The sequence below is a fragment of the Rhinopithecus roxellana genome, chromosome 10 (genome assembly GCF_007565055.1).
Source record: "Rhinopithecus roxellana isolate Shanxi Qingling chromosome 10, ASM756505v1, whole genome shotgun sequence".
Classification (NCBI taxonomy): Eukaryota; Metazoa; Chordata; class Mammalia; order Primates; family Cercopithecidae; genus Rhinopithecus; species Rhinopithecus roxellana.
In genome coordinates, this window is record NC_044558.1 from 60,615,902 (window position 1) to 60,634,740 (window position 18,839).

At 44.6% G+C, this 18,839-nt stretch overlaps 1 protein-coding gene and 2 pseudogenes across 6 annotated transcripts in view; 2 read left to right on the top strand and 1 right to left on the bottom strand.

Annotated features, from left to right (window-relative positions):
- Positions 1 to 4,030, bottom strand: part of DIP2B (disco interacting protein 2 homolog B) — a 261,827-nt gene extending 257,797 nt beyond the window's left edge. For all 5 annotated transcript variants that reach the window (XM_030939864.1, XM_030939863.1, XM_010385341.2 and 2 more), the window contains exon 1: positions 3,775 to 4,030. In XM_030939864.1, coding sequence (XP_030795724.1) covers positions 3,775 to 3,874 — 100 coding nt within the window. In that variant the 5' untranslated portion in view covers positions 3,875 to 4,030. The remainder of the gene's footprint in view (positions 1 to 3,774) is intronic.
- Positions 4,031 to 4,101: 71 nt separating this feature from the next.
- LOC104679737 lies at positions 4,102 to 12,565 on the top strand (annotated as a pseudogene). The gene is made up of 2 exons (XR_004059728.1): positions 4,102 to 4,287; positions 10,899 to 12,565. The product of XR_004059728.1 is annotated as a heterogeneous nuclear ribonucleoprotein A1-like (transcript).
- A 2,856-nt stretch (positions 12,566 to 15,421) lies between these two features.
- LOC115900242 lies at positions 15,422 to 15,497 on the top strand (annotated as a pseudogene).
- The last annotated feature ends 3,342 nt before the right edge of the window (positions 15,498 to 18,839 follow it).

Here is an 18,839-nt window from a genome sequence, read left to right on the forward strand (position 1 = left end):
GGATCATCTGAGGTAGGGAGTTCGAGACCAGCCTGACCAACATGGAGAAAATCCATCTCTACTAAAAATACAAAATTAGCCGGGCATGGTGGTGCGTGCCTGTAAAGTCAGCTACTCAGAAAGGCTGAGGCAGGAGAATCACCTGAATCCGGGAGGCAGAGGTTGCAGTGAGCTGAGATCGCTCCATTTCACTCCAGACTGGGCAACAAGAGCAAAACTGCATCTCAAAAAAAAAAAAAACTGTTTGGTAGCATTTCCTTAGAGTAAAATTTAGTTAACAAGTTGTGCAATGACAGCACAGATATTTAAATCATTACACTATCATCATCACATGACAGCTTAGGATAATGACACTTATTAGGTATGCAGCTTTAGACAAAACAATCGTTTCAAGTACAAGTTTTCCCTTCTGTTAAGCCAAAAAAAAGAAAGTGGGGGTGGGTGGTAACAATACCTATTCTATCTATTGACGTTTAGTGAAGCTCAAATGACAATGTACAAAAAGATCATTACACAAATATAATGTATTATTAGACAGATTTAAGCAAACTAATTCTCCTCATTAGTGCTATTTTATGTGCATACACTTGACTAGACCATATACATAAGTCCAAACAACAGAGCTTACTGTCAAGATATAATAATAAAATATGTGGATCATTAAAAATTTCAGTCACAGAAATACTTGCAGAAACCTTCCACCTATTCAACTCATCTATAGAAAAGCTCACCCTTACATGAAAATTCAATTTTTAAATGATTTCCAGGCAGTTTCAGCCTGTTCTTTTTGTGGTAGAAGCAGGTTTTAACCAGGAAAATGCCTGGTGACCTGCCTGAAGCACCAGACACATCACAGGGCTCTGCAACATGCTCTGCGGCAGAGCCTAAAGCAGGCACAAACCTGCATTTCAGCACAGAGTTGGCTGATCTATTACCAAAGCCTGCAGCTGAAAATACAGGCAAACACAAAGAAAATTCTTTAACAGCAAACAGCTCAGATTATTGCTATGATTAGGACCAATGACAGCCTGAACCTAAAAAAAAAAAAAAGAAAAGAAAATAGAGAAATGAGTGCACCAATGTCAGCAAGGCATGATAAACACACAGTTAAAAGCATCTTTAGTGGTGGCTCACGTCTGTAATCCCAACACTTTGGGAGGCTGAGGCAGGTGGATCATTTGAGGTCAGGCGTTTAAGATGAAGCCTGGTAAACATGGTGAAACCCCCTGTCTACTAAAAATACAAAAAAATTAGCCCGGCAGTAGTGGCGCTTGCCTGTAATCCCTGTTACTGGGGAGGCTGAGGCAGGAAAACTGCTTGAGCCTGGGAGGCGGAGGTTGCAGTAAGCTGAGCTCGGACAACAGTGTGAGACTCCATCTCAAAAAAAAACAAATAAGCAAACAAAAGAAAAGCATCTAAAACAAAAAAAGCAAAGTACTTATGTTAGAGCAGAGTAACTGTACAGAAAATGCAAAACAAACAAAACTTACCTCTAAATTTGCTACAGACATCACAAATAACACCATACTACACAGATATTGGGACTATTGGATTATTTTAACTTCACTTGAATTCCTAATGTCTATCTACTCCAGCCAACTGTCCCCTGTACTTTAAGCAAGAAAGATGACCAATATGCTGACACTGCAGGCCCAAGTTTTTCAACTGTATTTTTTTCCAGAGTCATCCATTGCTAAAATAGATGAAATATGAGAAGTGTAGTATAAATCTATAAGAAACAAATTCAAACCAAGTCAGATGCCAACCAAAATAATCCTTCATTGGAAAGCAAACCACGCACTTGTCCTTAAAATGTTTAAGCCTTGGCATTCACAATTTGAAGAAGTTTCACACCTTTCTGAAGGAGAGAGAGGTGAGCTAATCAGTGGAGGTCCTAGAAATAGTTCCTCAGAATATTTCTAGACATTCTAGAGATGTCTAGAAACACCCAGAGATGTAAACAACAATCAGCTGGAAGCAGATATACCCAGAATAAGGAGCTTCCAGGATTTCCCTCTCCGTGTGAAAGCAATCAACTCCTATTTTTAATCTCCCTCTGACGCAAGCATCCAGGCAAACCTCTCTCTTTCTGACTAATCAAAGCTAGCTGATTTGTTACTTTCAAATAGCAGTTTTAAAAGTCAGATTTTAACGCAAGTCAACACAGATTTAATGTCAACGCTTTAGGAGAAGAATGAGTTATCTTGAGAGACAGAAATGATGGTAAGCCCCTCGATTTTCGAAGCGGGGGAAACTTAAAGAAATTTACATTTAAACAAACTAAACCTCAGCCATTCAAGTCTATGGCAAATGGATTCACCTGGTGAATATTTCAAACAGGTATAACTGGGCAGACAAACCCAAAGGATTCCTATCTTCTTAAACACCTTACAGAAACAAATTAATCTAGCACCAGTGATTCCCGGGGCTGGCCAAAGAATAACTTGAAAATTGAATTAATTGAAAAATAACACGTTGATAGTTAAGTACAGGTAAAAACAGCACTTCCCTACACATTAGGTTATTAAAAGGGTTATTAAAAATGATTATTTCCTTCAATGCCCAACAGGATTTATAACATTCAACTCTACTTTTGGTTTTTCATTGTAAAGGATTCTTGGAGGGGAGAGAACCATAATACCTTAATAAGTAAACAATAAATAATGTTTAATAAGATCCTGGTTGATCACATTCTGCTTTTCCAATCAAGAGTTTTTGATCCACTTGAAAAATGCTAGTGAAGAGGGCCTTCCACAAGGAATTCAAGAATATGCAACTCTGGAGACACAATCAAAGTACTGGTATCAAGCTTGGAGAAAATGCTGCTTTTGTCTCAGGGGCAGCCAGTGATAAAAACAGGAACTTTACAGAGAACTGATCACAACTGCCCAACAAGCCTGATCACATGCCCACAACGGAGCACTGTGTTTCGCTCATTGTTGTACAAGGAGTTCTCTAATAACAGTGGCTTGATTTATCCCATTTTTTTAAATTCTGAAAAATCGAACCCTCCCTGTCCCAATCCATTGTCAAAAGAAAGAATGCCGGCAAGTAACCGGTAGCCTCCTCTCTCTCCCTCTTCAAAGACTCCAAAAGGTGACCACATGCGGAAAATTCAGCCCAAATAACAGGCACCAGAAAAAAAACCTCTTATGACAAAGGTGGTCTAAAAGCAGCACTGAGTGTCTCTCTGGGTTAATGCCACTGCTTCTCATCTCCCTAGGACCCTCAATGGCTCACCCGCTGCTGTCTCACTCCTGTCACTGGGGAGGCATCGCGCATTGTTAAAGGAAAGAGAAGAAATAGATACTGCTGTGGATTTCCCATGTGTCTTTCTCTTTTTGAAAGGGGGAAAGGGGCTGGAACAAGGCGTGGAGCCCTCTACGAAAAGGGGAGAGGAAAGGAGAAAGCTGTCAGCCACCCTCCTCGCAGCCCTCCCCCTCATCCCACCTGGCCCAGACGCCTGGGCAGAAGCGGGAGGGCGCAGCTTTGTCTCGGGTTTTGGGGGGCAGGAAAAGCAGAAGCAGTGTGGGCCCGGGAGGACCTCTCCCACAAGCCCTTACTTAGTCCCCTTCATGGGAAAACAATGAAAGCCACAGGAAACCACTTAGTGGGGTGGGAGAGGAGGGAAGACGGTCGTGGAGTGCCAGGCCAGGTTCTCTGCACCCTCGTCCCCCTTGCCGCACGGCCGCCAGGGCGCGCGGCGGGGACTGGTCTCCCGAGTCGCAGCGATCCGCAGGGCCCCGGGCGCCCTCTCCCCCGCCCGGCTCCTACCCTCCGAGAGCTCCAGCTCCAGCTCCGCCAGCTGCGCCCGCACTTCAGGCGGCAGCGCAGCCACCGCGGCCGGCGACGGCTCCAGGCCTCGTTCCGCCATCCCGGCTCCGCCAGCCACACTCCGGAAGACAACAGAGGGGGCCGAAGGAGGGAAGGACCGACGCGGGCCCACACCCGGCTACAGGATCCGGCTCCGGCCGCCGAGCGCCACCAGCACCTCCGCCACCACCGCCGCCGCCATCAGCAAAGGTCACGTGAGCGCGACGGCCCCGCCCCCGGGCCAGGAGGACGCACCGCCTCCACAGCTCAGTCAGGCTGAGGACGCACATGCTTATGGCGCCCTCTACTGGGGAGTTACCAGAACGACGGGCCCAAGCCCACCACCCGAATTTCCCTGCTGCGAAATGGGCTCCTGGTATGGACCGTCGGCTTTACCACAGTAGTGTGGACACACAGCATTTACCTTTACTCTCGAGCAAGTTTTTAGGGGCCCCAGGCCTTACTTTTTCCCATGTATGTCTGTCGTGTCCTTTACTCCATTTCCCCTGATTAATACCTGCCCATTTATAAAAACCTAATCACAGGCCACCTCCTTCACTGTGGCTCCTGGTCCTATCTGCCAGGAGCTCTCTGTTTCTGTTTCAGTTTTAAAAAGACAATGGCAGGCCGGGAGCGGCGGCTCATGCCTGTAATCCTAGCACTTTGGGAGGCCGAGGCAGGTGGATCACCTGAGGTTAAGAATGCTAGGCCAGCCTGGCCAACATGGTGAAACCCTGTCTCTACTAAAAATACAAAAATTAGCCGGGCGTGGTGGCGGACACCTGTAATCCCAGCTACTCAGGAGGCTGAGGCAGAAGAATCACTTGAACCCGGGAGGCGGAGGTTGCAGTGAGCAGAGATCGCGCCATTGCACTCCAGCCTGGGCAACAAGAGCGAAACTCCGTCTCAAAAAAAAAAAAAACGAAAAAGGAAAAAGAAAAGACGATGGAGAGGAGCTCCACTTCTTTCTTTCTATAATTCTAACGACTTACAAGGAGGGAACTTACTTGATCTCATCCTCCTCAGTATATGGCCAAATAGGTGTTCCAAAAACATTAATTTTAATTTAATATGAAGAGGGTCCAAAGCTGGGTGCAGTGGCTTACACCTATGATCCCAGCACTTTGGGAGGCCAAGGTGGACGGATCACCTGAGGTCAAGAGTTCAAGACCAGCCTGGCCAACATGGCGAAACCCCGTCTCTACTAAAAACACAAAAATTAGCCGGGAGTAGTGGCACATGCCTGTAATCCCGGCTACTTGGGGGAGCTGAGGTAGGAAAATAGCTTGAACCTAGGAGGCGAAGGTTGCAGTGAGCTGAGATCACGGCCACTGCACTCCAGCCTGGGCAACACAGTGAAACTGTCTCAAAAAAAAAAAAAAAAAAAAGTGAAGGTAGGGCGGTGGAGGCTCACATCTGTAATCCCAGCACTTTGGGAGGCAGAGGCAGGCAGAACACCGGAGGTTAGGAGTTCGAGATCAGCCTGACCTATATGGTGAAACCCCCTCTCTACTAAAAATGCAAAAATTAGTTGGACGTGGTGGCATGTGCCTGTAATCCCAGCTACTCAGGAGGCTGAAACGGGAGAATCGCTTGAACCCCAGGAGATGGAGGTTGGAGTGAACCTAGATGGTGTCATTGCACTCCAGCCTGGGCAACAAGAGCGAAACTCCGTCTCAAAAAAAAAAAAAAAAAAAAAATGAAGTAAAAACTGGATGAAGCATACACAGGAATTCTCTGTACTATCTTTGCAACTTTTCAGTGAATTTAAAACCATTCTAAAGTACAACGTTTGTTTAAAATTAAAGAAGCTTAGAACAAACTTGAGAGTTCCTCCTACCTCAGCCTCCCAAAGTGCTGGGATTACAGGCATAAGCCTCATCCAGCCTTTACTGCATTCTTCCACCAAATTATGCTACCTTTTTGCTAGATTATTCCTTATATATTGTCTTTATTTCTAATGGTTTATTCTTTACCTTAATCTTTTTGTCTAGATATTATTGTTGTACCAGCCTTTTTAATTACTACTTGCTGACTTTTTTTATTCTTTTATTGTCAACTTTTGTCTGTGACTCTGTGTGTAACAAATTAATTAAATCCATTTATGATCATTTAACATAATTATTGATATATTAGGACTTATTTCTTCGTTCTTGTTAAATGTTTTCTGTTTATCAATCTCTGTCTTTGCTTTTTTTCCTATTGTTGAATTAGTAAAGTGTTAGATAGTACTTCTTTATTCTTCTGGTTTAGAAGGTACAGATTATACTGCTATTCTTTCTGTGGCTATTTTAAAAGTTTAACATTAAATTTTTCTCCTAGGCCAGGTGTGGTGCCTCATGCTTTTGGAGAAAAAATTTTAAAAATTAACAAACAAAAATATACTATGTTTGTACTGTGTTACTTTTTTTTTTTTTTTTTTTTTTTTAAACAGAGTCTCACTCTGTCACCCGGACTAGAGTGCAGTGACTTGATCTCAGCTTACTACAACCTCTGCCTCCCAGGTTCAAGCGATTTTCCTGCCTCAGCAGTAGCTGTGATTACAGGCACCCACCACCATGCCCGGCTAATTTTTATATTTTTAGTATTTTTAGTAGAGATTTGGTTTCGCCATGTTGGCCAGGCTAGTCTCGAACTCCTGACCTCAAGTGATCCACTGGCCTCAGCCTCCCAAATTTTTGGGATTACAGGCGTGAGCCACCACACCAGCACCTTTACCAATGCTGTTTATTTCTTTGCATGAACTCAAGTTATTGTCTAATAATCTTTCATTTTGAATGGCTCACATTGCAGGGCAAGTGACAAATTCAATTATTGTTTATCTGGGAATGTCTGCATTCTCCATCATTTTCTTTTTTTTTTTGAGACAGAGTCTGGCTCCGTCACTCAGGCTGGGGTGCAGTGGTGCCATGTTGGCTTGTTGCAACTTCAGTCTCCTGGGCTCAAGTAATCCTCTCACCTCAGCCTCCCAAGTATCTGGGATTATAAGTGCATGCCTCTACGTTTGGCTGATTTTTTACTTTTTTGTAGAGATGAGGTCTCACTATGTTGCCCAAGTTAGTCTCAAACTCTTGGGCTCAAGTGATCCTCTCCTCGGCCTCTCAAAGTGCTGAGATTACAGGCATGAGCCACCACACCTGGCCTTTCCTTCATTTTTGAGGTATAGTTTTGTGGATATGGAATTGTTGGTTGACAATATTTTTTTAGCACTTTGAATGTCTTTCCACTGCCTTCTGAGCGTCATGGTTTCTTTTTATTATTATTATTATTATTTTTGAGACAGAGTTTCACTCCTGTTGCCCAGGCTAGAGTGCAATGGCAAGATCTCAGCTCACTGCAACCTCCGCCTCCCAGGTTCAAGCAATTCTCCTGCCTCAGACTCCCAAGCAGCTGGAATTACAGGCGTGCCCCACCACGCCCAGCTAATCTTGTATTTTTAGTACAGATGGGGTTTCTCCATGTTGGTCAGGCTGGTCTCGAACTCCTGACCTCAGGTGATCCGCCCGCCTCAGCCTCCCAAAGTGCTGGGATTATAGGCGTGAGCCACCGCGCCCAGCTGACCTCCATGGTTTCTGATGAGAAGTCAGTTATTAATTTTGTTACAGATCCCTTATACATGATGAGTTGCTTTTTTTTTTTTTTTTTTTTTTTGTTGCATTCAATATTCTGTCTTTGTTTTTGTCTTTTGGCAGTTTGACCATAATGTTCCTAGGTGTGGATCTCTTTGAGTTTATTCTTCTTGGAGTTAATTGACCTTGAATGTGCACATTAATATTCTTTATCAAATTTGAAAAGTTTTCAGGGATTATTTCTCCAAATAAGCATTTTTTTTTCCTTTAGAGACAGAGTCTTAACTGTCAGCCAGTCTTCAGTGCAGTGGCACGATCATAGTTCACTGCAGCCTTAAACTCCCAGACTCAAGCCTGGCTAATTTTTTTACTTTTTGTGGAGACAGGGGTCTCCCTATGTTGCCCAGGCTGTTCTCAAACTCTTGGGCTCAAGCAATCCTCCCATCTTGGCCTCTCAAAGTGCTGAGATTACAAACACAAACCACCCTACTCAGCCTCTAAACACTGTTTTAAGTACAAAGAAATAGTTCTTGTTTCTGCATGTCATAGCTGTGTAACTTTACCTTTTTCTGTTTTATCTAATATTGATGTATACATAGAAGAAAGGGTACTTCAGAACATGAATTTCAGAGCAATCTCTACCAAGTCTCATGATTACAATAGTTGAAAAATTGGAAAAATTGTCTATCCAGAAAATGCAACAGAATCAACTAAAATGCCATCATTCATTCATTAAAATATATATTAGTGGCCGGGCTCGGTGGCTCACACCTGTAATCCCAGCACTTTGGGAGGCCAAGGTGGGCAGATCACAAGGTCAGGAGTTCAAGACCAGCCTGGCCAACATGGTAAAAACCCTGTCTCTACTAAAAATACAAAAGTTAGCTGGGCATGGTGGTGGGCGCCTGTAATCCCAGCTACTTGGGAGGCTGGGACAGAGAATTGCTTGAACCCCAGAGGCTGAGGTTGCAGTGAGCCAAGATCGCACTACTACACTCCAGCCTGGGTGACAGAGCGAGAGTCTGTCTCAAAAAAAATTAATAAATAAAATATGTCTTAAGTTAAAGTAACATGTTAGGCATTGCCTAGGTGCTAGGGATACAGTGTTTGAATAAGGTCCACATTCATATAGAGTTTAAATTCTAGTTCTACAGAATATTAATGAGAGTTGTATAAGGTAGCTTAAAATTAGGTCAACATATAAAAATAAGTAACTTTCTTGTCTTTTTTTTTTCTGAGATGGAGTCTCGCTTTGTCGCCCAGGCTGGAGTGCAGTGGCACGATTTCGGCTCACTGCAAGCTCCGCCCCCCAGGTTCACGCCATTCTCCTGCCTCAGCCTCCCAAGTAGCTGGGACTACAGGCGCCCCCCACAGCACCCGGCTAATTTTTTTGTATTTTTAGTAGAGACGGGGTTTCACCATGTTAGCCAGGATGGTCTCTATCTCCTGACCTCGTGATCTGACTGCCTCGGCCTCCCAAAGTGCTGGGATTACAGGCGTGAGCCACCGCACCTGGGCCCAAAAATAAGTAACTTTCTTGTCTTATAGTAATTGCCATTGAAAGGCAAAATGCATTCATAGTTATAACAAAATATAACATAAATAGAAATATCCCTAGCAAGAAATGTATAGACCTATATGAAAAAACTAATCTATTACCAACTAATCTAAAAGAAGACCTAGCTGAAAAACAAACAGAAAAAGAATACCTAAATGAATAACTACCCATTTCTAGAAGACTCAACAATCATGAAGGTATCAGTACTTTAAAACTTAAAGAGTAAAAATCAATGCAATATTTATCAAATCTCTTTTTTTTTTTTTTTTTTTTTTGAGACAAGGCCTCAGTTAGGCTGGAGTGCAGTGGCGTGATCTCGGCTCAGTGCAACCTCTGCCTCCCAGGTTAGGTTCAAGCGATTCTCCTGCCTCAGCCTCCCTAGTAGCTGGGACTGCAGGCACCACCACTGCACCAGCTAATTTTTTTTTTTTTTTTTTTTGAGACACAGCCTTGCTCTGTCACCCAGGCTGGAGTGCAGTGGTGCAATCTCAGCTCACTGCAACCTCTGCGTCCCAGGTTCAAGTAATTCTCCCGCCTCAGCCTCCCAAGTAGCTGGGACTACAGACTTGCACCACCATTCCCGGCTAATTTCTGTGATTTTAGTAGAGATGGGGTTTCACTATGTTGGCCAGACTGATCTTGAACTCCTGACCTCAGGTGATCCACGAGCCTCGGCCTCCCAAAGTGCTGGGATTACAGATATGAGCCTGGCCTCATTGCAATTTTTAAAAATCGTAACTTGACAAGCTGATTCTAAAGTTCAAAGAGAAGATGAAATGTTCAAAGAAAGTCAAAAAATAAGAGATAGAAAAGGGGGCTTTGCCTGACCTGATATCAAGATATACTAAAAAGCTACAAGTCTAAAAACCAAGAAATCAGAAGGGAAGGCTGATTAGTGTACACAAAAAATAAGTCTGAATGATGAATGGTAATCTAAACGTGCATTTTTTTTTTTTTTTTGAGACGGAGTCTCCCTTTGTCGCCCAGGCTGGAGTGCAGTGGCCGGATCTCAGCTCACTGCAAGCTCCGCCTCCCGGGTTTACTGGGACTACAGGCACCCACCACCTCGCCCGGCTAGTTTTTTGTATTTTTTAGTAGAGACGGGGTTTCACCATGTTAGCCAGGGTGGTCTTGATCTCCTGACCTCGTGATCCGCCCGTCTCAGCCTCCCAAAGTGCTAGGATTACAGGCTTGAGCCACCGCGCCTGGCCTCGTGCATGTTTTTTAGTGGCAAGGCTCAATATTTTATCAAGTCAGTTGTCCTAAAATTTCCATGGCCAGGCACAGTGGGAAGCCGAGGCTGGTGGATCACCTGAGGTTGGGAGTTCCAGACCAGCCTGACCAACATGGAGAAACTCTGTCTCTACTAAAAATACAAAATTAGCCAGGCGTGGTGGCACATGCCTGAAATTCCAGCTACTCAGGAGTACTCAGGAGGCTGAGACAGAAGAATCACTTGAACTCGGGAGGCAGAGGTTGCGGTGAGCCAAGATAATGCCATTGCACTCCAGCCTGGGCAACAAGCATGAAACTTTGTCTCAAAAGGAAAAAAAAAAAAAACTTTCTGTAAGTGCAATGCAGGTTGGGCACAGTGGCTCACGCCTGTAATCCCAGCACTTTGGGAGGCTGAGGTAGATGGATCACCTGAGGTCAGGAGTTCAAGATCAGCCTGGCCAACATGACAAAACCCTATCTCTACTAAAAATACAAAAATTAGCCAGGTATAGTGATGCACACCTGTGATCTCAGCTACTCTGGAGGCTGAGGCAGGAGAATAGCTGGAACCTGAGATGCGGAGGTTGCAGTCAGCTGAGATCGCGCCACTGTACTCCAGCCTGGGTGAGAGAGTGAGACTCCATCTCAAAAAAAAAAAAAAAAAAAAAAAAAAAAAAACAGTGACTTTCTGCCCGTGGACACCGCCGAAGAAGCATCATTAAAGTCTGTCTTCTCCCTGCCAGTCATGTCTAAATCAGTCTCCTAAAGAGCCCGAACAGCTGAGGAAGCTCTTCCTTGGAGGTCTGAGCTTTGAAACAACCGATGAGAGCCTGAGGAGCCATTTTGAGCAATGGGGAACGCTCACAGACTGTGTGTTAATGAGAGATCCAAGCACCAAGCATTCCAGGGGCTTTGGGTTTGTCACATATGCCACTATGGAGGAGGTGGATGCAGCTATGAATGCAAGGCCACATAACATGGATGGAAGAGTTGTGGAACCGAAGAGAGCTGTCTCAAGAGAAGATTCTCAAAGACCAGGTGCCCACTTAACTGTGAAAAAGATATTTGTTGGTGACATTAAAGAAGACACTGAAGAACATCACCTAAGAAATTATTTTGAACAGTATGGGAAAATTGAAGTGATTGAAATCATGACTGACCGAGGCAGTGGCAAGAAAAGAGGCTTTGCCTTTGTCACCTTTGATGATCATGACTCCGTGGGTAAGATTGTCATTCAGAAATACCATCCTGTGAATGGCCACAGGTGTGAAGTCAGGAAAGCCCCGTCAAAGCAAGAGACGGCGAGTGCTTCATCCAGCCAAGAGGTCGAAGTGCTTCTGGAAACTTTGGTGGTGGTCGTGGAGGTGGTTTCGGTGGGAAGGACAACTTCGGTTGTGGAGGAAACTTCGGCGGTCGTGGTGGCTTTGGTGGCAGCCGTGGTGGTGGTGGATATGGTGGCAGTGGGGATGGCTATAATGGATTTGGTAATGATGGAAGCAATTTTGGAGGTGGTGGAAGCTACAATGATTTTGGCAATGACAACAATCAGTCTTCAAATTTGGACCCATGAAGGGAGGAAATTTTGGAGGCAGAAGCTCTGGCCCCTATAGCGGTGGAGGCCAATACTTTGCAAAACCATGAAACCAAGGTGGCTATGGTGGTTCCAGGAGCAGCAGTAGCTATGGCAGTGGCAGAAGATTTCAATTAGGAAACAAATCTTAGCAGGAGAGGAGAGCCAGAGAAGTGACAGGGAAGCTACAGATTACAACAGATTTGTGAACTCAGCCAAGCACAGCGGTGGCAGGGCCTAACTGCTACAAAGAACACATGTTTTAGACAAATACTCATGTGTATGGGCAAAAAACTCGAGGACTGTATTTGTGACTAATTGTATAACAGGTTATTTTAGTTTCTGTTCTGTGGAAAGTGTAAAGCATTCCAACAAAGGGTTTTAATGTAGATTTTTTTTTTTGCACCCATGCTGTTGATTGCTAAATGTAATAGTCTGATCGTGACGCTGAATAAATGTCTTTTTTTTAATGTGCTGTGTAAAGTTAGTCTACTCTGAAGCCATCTTGGTAAATTTCCCCAACAGTGTGAAGTTAGAATTCCTTCAGGGTGATGCCAGGTTCTATTTGGAATTTATATACAACCTGCTTGGGTTGAGAAGCCATTGTCTTCGGAAACCTTGGTGTAGTTGAACTGATAGTTACTGTTGTGACCTGAAGTTCACCATTAAAAGGGATTGCCCAAGCAAAATCATGGAATTACTGGTTATAAAAGTGATTGTTGGCACATCCTATGCAATATATCTAAATTGAATAATGGTACCAGATAAAAATATAGATGGGAATGAAGCTTGTGTATCATCCATTATCATGTATAATCAATAAATGATTTAATTCTCTTTAAAAAAAGTGTAATGCAATATTCATAAAAATCCTAACAGAATACTTTTTAACAAAATTCTAAAATCCACATTGAATAAAATAATTCACAGGAGTGGCCAGGCATGCTAAACAAGAATAGTCATAATCCCAGCACTTTGGGAGGCCGAGACGGGTGGATCACGAGGTCAGGAGATCGAGACCATCCTGGCTAACACGGTGAAACCCCGTCTCTACTAAAAAATACAAAAAACTAGCCGGGCGACGTGGCGGCGCCTGTAGTCCCAGCTACCCGGGAGGCTGAGACAGGAGAATGGCGTGAACCCGGGAGGCGGAGCTTGCAGTGAGCTGAGATCCGGCCATAGCACTCCAGCCTGGGTGACAGAGCGAGACTCCGTCTCAAAAAAAAAAAAAAAAAAAAAAAAAAGAATAGTCATAGGAGCAACTTGCTTGTTTAAACATCAAAATCCACACACAAAAAGATGTAGAATTTAAGGCAGAAAGCTATTAGGATAGACATAGAATTGATAAAGAATTGGGTAAACAGTAAAGAAACAATAATGCAGGAATAACTGGGAGTTTCCTTTGTGATAAAGGTGGCACCTCAAATCAGAGAGAAAGGATAGAATTTTCAATAATGGTTTTGGAACAAATGACTATTCAGAAAAAAATAATGCACCAAAATAAACTCTGAATATATTTAAAAGCTAAAATTCAGGCTAGGCATGGTGAATCAAGCCTATAATCCCAGCACTCTGTGAGGTGGAGGCGGGCTGATTACTTGAGGTCAGGAGTTCGAGACCAGCCTGACCAGCATGGCAAAACCTCATCTCTACTAAAAGTACAAAAATTAGCCAGGCACAGTGGCAGGCACCTGTAATCCCAGTTGCTCAGGAGACTGAGGCAGGAGAACCACTTGAACCCAGGAGGCAGAGGTTGTAGTGAGCCGAGATCATACCACTGCACTCTAGCCTGAGCAACAGAGTAAGACACCATCTCAAAAAAAAAAAGCTAAAATTTAAAAACCAAAATTATTATAGTATTAGAAGAAAATACAAGACCCAGCCGGGCGCGGTGGCTCAAGCCTGTAATCCCAGCACTTTGGGAGGCCGAGGCGGGCGGATCACAAGGCCAGGAGATCGAGACCATACTGGCTAACACGGTGAAACCCCATCTCTACTAAAAAAAAAAAATACAAAAAACTAGCCGGGCGAGGTAGCAGGCGCCTGTAGTCCCAGCTACTCGGGAGGCTGAGGCAGGAGAATGGCGTGAACCCGGGAGGCAGAGCTTGCAGTGAGCTGAGATCTGGCCACTGCACTCCAGCTTGGGCAACAGAGTGAGACTCCGTCTCAAAAAAAAAAAAAAAAAAAAAAAAAAAGAAAATACAAGACCCTATATACAAGTTAAAGTAAAAACATTACAGGCAATAATATTTTAGTATATTTAACAGATGGCAAAATATTCAGAATATATAGAGGCTTGCCAATAAACAAAAACTGACAACCTCATGGAAAAATAAGTAAATAATACATGGCTAACAAACATATATAAAAAGATTTAAAAACTCATCAGAGGCCTGGCGTGGTGGCTCATGCCTGTAATCCCAGCACTGTGGGAGGCCGAGGCAGGTGGATCACAAAGTCAGGAGTTCGAGACCAGCCTGGTCAACATAATGAAAACTCGTCTCTACTAAAAAATACAAAGAAAAATTAGACAGGCGTGGCGGCAGGCGCCTGTAGTCCCAGCTACTTGGGAGGCCGAGGCAGGAGAATTGTTTGAATCCAGGAGGCGAAGGTTGTAGTGAGTCAAGATTGCGCCAATGCACTCCAGCCTGGGTGACAGAGCGAAACTGTCTCAAAAATAAATAAATAAAGTAAAAAAAAAAAAAACAAACAAAAAACAAAAAACAGGCCAGGCGCGGTGGCTCAAGCTTGTAATCCCAGCACTTTGGGAGGCTGAGGTAGGCAGATCACGATGTCAGGAGATCGAGATCATCCTGGCTAACACGGTGAAACCCCGTCTGTACTAAAAAAATACAAAAAGTTAGCCAGGCACAGTGGCAGGCGCCTGTAATCCCAGCTACTCCGGAGGCCCAGGCAGGAGAATGGTGTGAACCTGGGAGGTGGAGGTTGCAGTGAGCCGAGATCCTGCCACTGCACTCCAGCCTGGGTGACAGAGTGAGACTCTGTCTCAAAAAAAAAAGCCTCATCAGAAATCAAGGAAATATGATTTTACCAATAACAGGTACAGGATCCCTAAATTTTGATATATAGATGCTAGGAGTATCATGTCTCTTAATCTCTGGGGCTCGCAGCTATGATCATCATGAAAGCCTGAAACGGCTGAAGATAATCTGTCCCGTGAAGAGATTTGCTATATGGACACTGGGGAAGAGAATTATTTCCTTATCTGGAAGTGTCTGCAAGGACTGTGTAAACATATAACTGCTACTGGCCAGTCTTTCCTGTCACATGGAGAGATCCCACTTAAGGAACAAGCCAACACACAGCTAACAGACTGGGCATAAGAGTGGTAAGTTGGAGAGAAGAGAGATGGAGAGATGGGGTTAGTAGGGTAAGAAGATGGATTACAAAGACTGTGCTTTCAGTCAGGTGCGGTGGCTCATGTCTGTAATCCCAGCACTTTGGGAGGCTGAGGCTGGTGGATCACTTGAGCCCACGAGTTTCAGACCAGCCTGGCCAACATGGCTAAACCCCGACTCTAAAAAAATGCAGGTTGAGGCGGGAGGATCACCTGAGCCCAAGCGAGGAGGTTCAGGCTACAGTGAGTCGTGATAGCACCACTGCACTGCAGTCTGGGTGAGAGTGAGACCCTATCTCAAAAAAAAAAAGAAAGAAAGAAAGAAAGAAAAGCACAAAAAGACTATACTTTCAGGGATCATTTCCATAGTTTGTTAATAGAGAAATTTCTCTGAGCACGTGGAGCACTGAAATAACACTTGAAAAAAAAAAAAAGAAAAAACGAAAAACGAAAATTGGCCGGGCGCGGTGGCTCAACCCTGTAATCCCAGCACTTTGGGAGGCCGAGACAGGCGGATCACGAGGTCAGGATATCGAGACCATCCTGGCTAAAATGGTGAAACCCCGTCTCTACTAAAAAAATACAAAAAACTAGCCGGGCGAGGTGGTGGGCGCCTGTAGTCCCAGCTACTCGGGAGGCTGAGGCAGGAGAATGGCGGGAACCCAGGAGGCGGAGCTTGCAGTGAGCTGAGATCCGGCCACTGCACTCCAGCCTGGGCGACAGAACGAGACTCCGTCTCAAAAAAAAAAAAAAAGAAAGAAAAAAGAAAAAAAAGAAAAACGAAAATTGATTACACACTTGAATCCAGCTCCAGCTCTATCACTGAACTTTTAAAGTAGGCCTCTGGCTTCCTTCTGCTTATTTTCTAACCTCTTTTCAACCCTTTATAATCAGGCTTCCACTCACACTCTAGTGAATCAGTTTGGTAATGGTTACCAGTAACCACCTAATTGTGAAATTCAGTGGACCTATAAGACATCTCACCTATGTGACATTTCTCTTGAACATCCCCCAGCAGCAGAGTGGTACATTTGTTACAAATGATGGACCTACTTTTCTTTTCTTTTTTTTTTTTTTTTGAGACGGAATCTTGCTCAGTCCCCCAGGCTGGAGTGTGGTGGCGCGATCTCAGCTCACTGCAAGCTCCGCCTCCTGGGTTCACGCCATTCTCCTGCCTCAGCCTCCTGAGTAGCTGGGACTACAGGCGCCCGCCACTACGCACGGCTAATTTTTTTGTATTTTTAGTAGAGACGGGGTTTCACCGTGTTAGCCAGGATGGTCTTGATCTGCTGACCTCGTGGTCCGCCCATCTTGGCCTCCCAAAGTGCTGGGATTACAGGCTTGAGCCACCGCGCCCGGCCAATCACTCACTTTAAATACAACACGAGAGCCTACCTATCTGAGTTTACCAGTTTAGTTTTGGGTCCACTATAAAGAATACTGTGCTCTTTATATAAAAATTAAGTTATGCACCCCTCATATCTTGGCCAAATAAACATATTAAAACACTGACATCAGCCCCCTAAGGCTTTGTTAGCACTTATCCCCGTAAACCTGTCATTACCAGCACCACTTTGCTCACTGACATTAGCCATCTGTTAAGATAAATAATTGCTCATTTGCAAATTAAAGGTTTAGCTAAAGGCAATGCTAAAGAGCTAAGTAATTATTAAACTGAATGCTCATATTACATCTGTTACCTTAAGGTGTATCTACGTACATATCCAAACTACATAACTTGGCAGAATAGTAAATATTTCTGAGAATATAATTTGAAATTAGGCCACATTCATAGACTTAAAAGAGCTCTATCACTGGCCAGGCATAGTGGCTCACGCCAGTAATCCCAGCACTTTGGGAGGCCGAGGCAGGTGAATCACTTGAGGGCAGGAGTTGAGACCAGCCTGGACAACATGGCCAAATCCCGTCTCTACTAAAAAGACAAAAATCAGCCAGGCGTAGTGGCAGGTGCCTGTAATCCCAGCTACTTGGGAGGCTGAGGCAAGGGAATCGCTTGCACCTGGGAGGCAGAGGTTGCAGCGAGCTGGGATCCCACCTCTGTACTCCAGACTGGGCAAGAGTGACTCTATCTAAAAAAAAAAAAAAAAAAAAAAAACCCACAAAAAAAGTTCTACCATTAAAAAAAAATTCACTTATTTCAAGAATAAACTGTGGCATAGTAGCCATGAAACACCCCTCCCTTTTTTTTTTTTTTTTTTTTTTGAGACAGTCACTCTGTCGCCCAGGCTGGAGTGCAGTGGCACGATCTCTGCTCACTGCAACCTCCACCTCCTGGCGATTCTCGTGCCTGAGACTTCAGAGTAGCTGGGATTACAGACGTGAGCCACCATGCTGGGCTCATTTTTGTATTTTTACTAGAGACGGGATTTCACCATGTTGGTCAGGCTGGTCTCGAACTCCTGACCTCAGTTGATCCACCCGTCTCGGCTTCCCAAGGTGCTGGGATTACAGGCATGAGCCACTGCGCCTGGCCACTCCACTATTTTTTAGCAATATATGTTCAGTAAAAGGTGTCACAATAATTTACAGATACCTGTTAAAAAGCCAGAGATTGACTCAGCTTTTCCATTTTGCTTTAAAATGAAGCATTTTTAAAAAACCAAAACTCGGGCCACAAAGCTGAGGTTGCACCGAGCCGAGATCGCGCCATTGCACTCCAGCCTGGGCAACAAGAGCAAGACTCGGTCTCAAAAACAAAACAAAACAAACAAACAAAAAAAACCCTCATTTAAATTTCCTGGTCAATTTTCCCTCTGAAAAGCCCCAAATAACCTCTAGCTGGGCTTGACATGCACATACTCCAATCAAGCCACAACCTGTTCCATGAAGGCACAGTTTTTTTTTTTTTTTTGAGAAGGAGTCTCGCTCTGTCACCCAGGCTGGAGTGCAGTGGCCAGATGTCAGCTCACTGCAAACTCCGCCTCCCGGGTTTACGCCATTCTCCTGCCTCAGCCTCCCGAGTAGCTGGGACTACAGGCGCCCGTCACCTCGCCCGGCTAGTTTTTTGTATTTTTTTAGTAGAGACGGGGTTTCACCGTGTTAGCCAGGATGGTCTCAATCTCCTGACCTCGTGATCCGCCCGCCTCGGCCTCCCAAAGTGCTGGGATTACAGGCTTGAGCCACCGCGCCCGGCCGAAGGTACAGTTTTTAAGCTACACATTACCGTGATTCCTGTCCCCCAACCACCATATATATATATACACACATCTATGTTTTTGGATATGGAGTCTTACTCTTTTTCCCAGGGTTCAGTGCACTGACACAATCATAGCTCACTGCAGCCTTGAACTCCTGGACTTGGGCAATCCTCCTGCCTCACCCTCTAGGTTGTTATATTGCCCAGGCTGGTCTTGAACTCAGTCTCTGGCGATCCATGCACATCGGCCCCCGAAATGCCCTGGGATTACACGGCCGCTGCACCCAGTCTTTTTTCCCCTTTGAGACGGACTTTCATTAGTCACCCAGGATAGAGTGCAATGGCATGATCTTGGCTCACCGCAAAGTCCACCTTCCAGGTTCAAGCGATTCTCCTGCCTAAGCTTCCCGAGTAGCTGGGATTACAGGTGCCCACCACCACCTCCAGCTAATTTTTGTATGTTTAATAAAGACGGGATTTCACCATGTTGGCCAGTCTGGTCTTGAACTCCTGGCCCCAGGTGATCCGCCCACTTTGGCCTCCCAAAGTGCTGGGATTTCAGGCAAGAGCCACCGTGCCCAGCGTTTTTTCCCCCTTTA